Below are 3,979 nucleotides of genomic sequence, written 5' to 3'. Positions count from 1 at the left end.
CGCTGCCGCCAGCATCATCGCCGTAGGTGCGGCGGAGACCGGCTGGCTGTGGCACGGAGTATCACATGGTGTGTGGTACTTTCGAACCCCAACTGACAGCTGTGGTACTCTGTCGAGCCACAGAATCTGACAGGTGGACCGGTCGCTAGCGGCAGCGACGCATGCTGCAGAGCGCAGACATCACGCCATGCCGAAGCATTCCATATAGAGAGCACGTGGTGCTTCCTCTAACATCTACTTTCGAGCCAATGCAATTAAGTTTTCTTGAACACAACTCCGAGGTGGGCCTTCCGAGAGGCATCTCCAACGAGCAGCTGGTACAGCCGTGCGGTCGAATAGGCCAGCAAGAACCGCGAGAAACCCCCTCCGAGCTCGATACGAGACATCAGGTTTTGCTCGATCATACCGCTTCAAGAGCCAGAGTGGCAAGTTCTGTGCTCGGGTACAATTCTACGTACCATGGGCAAGATCGGCGACGAACTTGAATTATTTTCCCAGAGCTTTTGCTTGCTCTGTGAACGATTGCCGAATCTCGATAGTATCGGGAAGGGCTCCGATCGAGCCATTGACATACCGATTCGAGGAAATGGGAAACGAAAGCGAAAGAAAAAAATATGCTATCGATCCGAACGCCCGCCAGGCTCCCGGTGAAAAGCTCATCGAAATCACCCGAAAGTATACACACTCCCCAATGGGAATTTCCAGAGTCAGAAATCGCGGTTGCACTCAGCAATGCGGATGATTTTCTCTCCCGAAAATTAGCCGCTCGCCCCGACCGATGATTTGTTGTTGAGTAGTACGAATATTGCTCGAAGTACGAATGTAAGTTAATTGAAATGAGTGATACACTTTGCTGTGTTAGCGAAATGATCTCGCATACCGCGATATAAGATAGAGAGATACAGATGCACAGCAGAAGGAGACGGGGATAGAAAGAGTATGTCCTTTAAAAATCCTAAGGAAAGACTAAGATACACTCGTGATGATACGACGACACATGAAGCGCTACTGACGCTGATCCCCGTGATTTCCTGCGGCTTCCTGTTACTTCTCGATGGTCTTCCGCTTCAGTTTGATGGGTCGTATCGATGTGCTCAAAGTGAATGCCATTGCAGATTTCCATTCATATTCGACGGTGAGCGGTGGCGGCGGTGTTGTCACTTCGTAGTCGCCAATATTCAAACAACGGAGGAAGCACCATGGACAACCACCAGACGACTACCACCACTCGAGTTGGGATAACTGGCTTCGGAGTAGCGGACTTAATTGTTCACCGCTGAGTAGACTGCTGACTGCTGATCCAACGACCCATCCAATGGAGAAGGAAAAAAACACGGTCGCGATTGATAAGAGTCCTCTTCGAAAAAACGAATGGGCTACTGACTGCAGCCATTGAAATAGTAGCTCTAGAACGTTCAACAGCGACTATTCGTTCCGGAGAATCGGAGTGTAGTCTTGAGAGAATGCTTTCACTTTGCGTATCGGCAGGGCCGTTAGTGTCGTACTGGTCGTCGTCGTGAGTTTTCGGCGTAGATCTGTCTTGCGAGCGATGACTCTGCTTCGAATCCGCTCATCGAGATCTCTGTCGCCTTCTCCGAAAATATCAGCGTTAATTCCATCATCATCATCATGATTTCACCTCATCGTGTTCTGTCGATTTCGGTGAAGTTTGAATTGAGCAACTGTCCAACACTTGCTGCCAACGTCGTCGTCGTCATCCAAAGGCTGACGCTCCGCTGGCTAGCTCGATTGTGAATATGACTCCTGTCAGAGTCGTTTCGAGGCACTATGTAGGAGCGTAGATATCGCGAACGTTGTTGGGGTTGTTCTTTGTCGTCGTCGTTTCTTCTTCCTTCTCTCTTTCCCGTATCCTTAACAGTATTCCTCGCTTATCCGGTGCACCTCTACGGTAAACTCGATGCTGAAGCGATAAGCGGGTGCCGTCGTCGCACCGAGAGACGATTTACAACAACAATAATCTGGAACAGTGTTCCATGTACGTGTGGGGCTTGAGGTGGGGGTTCAGGAAAGGCGGAAGCACCGATCGAGGGAGGCGTCCCAACGCTCAGCTCCGCTCAAATCACAGATTTTTCTGCTTGTCGAGCTCACGGATGGCTACTTCGACAAGCATCAAGAAACTCTTGAACTCCTCCTTGTGCTGGATCGACGATATCGATTGCTTGGTTCGCTGACGTTTCGGAGACGGCGGCGGTGGCGACGGAGTGTAGATTCCGGTGTCATCCGAGCACTCCTCGTCGTCGTCCGAAAGTCTCTTGCGTTTTCCAGAACACTGATCTTGCTCGTGACTCCTTTGCCAGCGAGCTGTGAGTTTGAGCGGCATCTGGCCATCTCGTCGAGTGAGCGAGTCCGACGACGAGTCGTCTTCGTCCATCAGCCTGTCCGAGTCGGAATCGACCAGCTCGGCGTCGTCGTCCTCGTCGTCTTCGACTGAGCCGTCGGCCGAAGACATCGGTGACGGGGAAGCGATGTATGAATGGTGGTTAAGTATGGCCGTGGTGCGATGGATCGACGATGGATATTTTGTAGAGGATGTCGACGACGTCGAAGAAGACGACGACGAGCCCGACCTGTGACTGGATGCGCTTGAGCCGGCCGGAGAGCCACCTTGAGATCCGCCGCCGTTTCCACTGGCGCTGGCCCCGCCGCCGGCACCCACCCTGCGAGTGATCGTGTACTGCATGGGGTCCTGACCCTCTTTGCGGATCATTTCCGGCAGGATCCGACGACGAGCGTTGATGAACCAGTTACAGACTTGGAGAACACTCAAGCCCGTTTCTTTGCTGAGATATATTTTCTCCTGATCGCTTGGATAAGCGTTGTAACGATGTTCGTACAGCCACAATCTCAGTAGTTTCACGGATTCTTTGGGCAGATTGCCTCTTCGTTTACGTGCCGCCGCCGCCGCCGCAGCGGCCGCCGCGGCAGCTGCCACAGCCGAAGGAACAGAAGATGCTGTTGAAGGCGAAGTTCCTGTTGCCGACGCAGACGTCATTGGAGCCATCGTCATACCGTCTGTCGACTGTGTCGTTGAATATAGATCGCGTATAGGTCTTTCGATTGTCGAGCTGTTTCCGTATGCTTCGCTCCTGATTCGTCTCTTGATGAGTGGAAAGTTGGCGCTCTCCTCGAGCGCTTCAGAAAATATTCACGTAGATTTCAGGCTAGCACTGACACTGAAGTCCACAAAAGTTCGAGCACCCGGATCAGCGCGTCGATGCGATCCAGACCGCCACGGACGTAACACACAAGGCCTATTAGGCGCCTAAAACGATCGCGGTGACGCGGAAAACCCGCGCGATGCGGAGATCACGCTACTGCTTGATGGCAGCAGCAGCAGCGACACGGGAGCTGTTTTTGGCGGTGTCAGTGTTCAACGGCCAACGAGGGACCTCGTAGCGCGGAACTCAAGATCGACACCCAGGCGTTCGACGACTGAAGAAGCACTCGGTGGTCGTCTTTCGAGTTGAAGATGCTGTTGGAGGATGACGTACGCTGGTGACCGATGGCGCGGATTGTGACTTATTAATCCAACGGGCGAGAACGACACGGAACAAAAACAACGAGGGTCGACGACAGCACACAGCACTGAATGAACAATCACTGAAACTATTTGAGTTCACATCGTTCGTCGTTGTGGAGAGCAACACCCAGCACTGCTCGACTGGGAGAGCTTCAGATCGCGAGTTCACTCACACTTTAGATTTTCTGTCGGTCGGACGATCTCCAAACGGATCGATCGTTCGGAGTGGATGACCGACGATGAACTGACTGATTGATCGTCAAAACGCAAACTGGCAACTCGCGGGAACCGCTTCCTCAAACGTCCACAGCAGCTGCGAATGACTGACTGACTGAATGACTGCCCATGCAGCACGTGGTTCTACCAAGGCTGTCATCTTGGCGAGAGCATGAGAGAGGAGGATGAACACCACCATCACCACCACCAATGCTGCTGCGG

General features: G+C 52.7%; 1 protein-coding gene across 1 annotated transcript; it reads right to left on the bottom strand.

Moving 5' to 3' along the window:
• Nucleotides 1-2,080: 2,080 nt before the first annotated feature.
• Nucleotides 2,081-3,022, bottom strand: LOC100901362 (homeobox protein TGIF2-like). Its single transcript, XM_029112278.1, has one exon. It carries the CDS (start codon nt 3,020-3,022, stop codon nt 2,081-2,083), a length of 942 nt encoding a protein of 313 aa, XP_028968111.1.
• Between the last annotated feature and the right edge of the window lie 957 nt (nt 3,023-3,979).

The sequence above is a fragment of the Galendromus occidentalis genome, unplaced genomic scaffold (assembly GCF_000255335.2).
Source record: "Galendromus occidentalis unplaced genomic scaffold, Mocc_1.1 scf7180000077488, whole genome shotgun sequence".
NCBI classification, from domain to species: Eukaryota; Metazoa; Arthropoda; class Arachnida; order Mesostigmata; family Phytoseiidae; genus Galendromus; species Galendromus occidentalis.
Note: the sequence above shows the minus strand (reverse complement) of the source record. Positions and strands in the feature narration are given on the sequence as shown.

What these genes read in the sequence shown, in the direction of transcription:
- LOC100901362 (XM_029112278.1), bottom strand. Translation starts at nt 3,022, where the DNA reads ATGGCTCCAATGACGTCTGCGTCGGCAACAGGAACTTCGCCTTCAACA.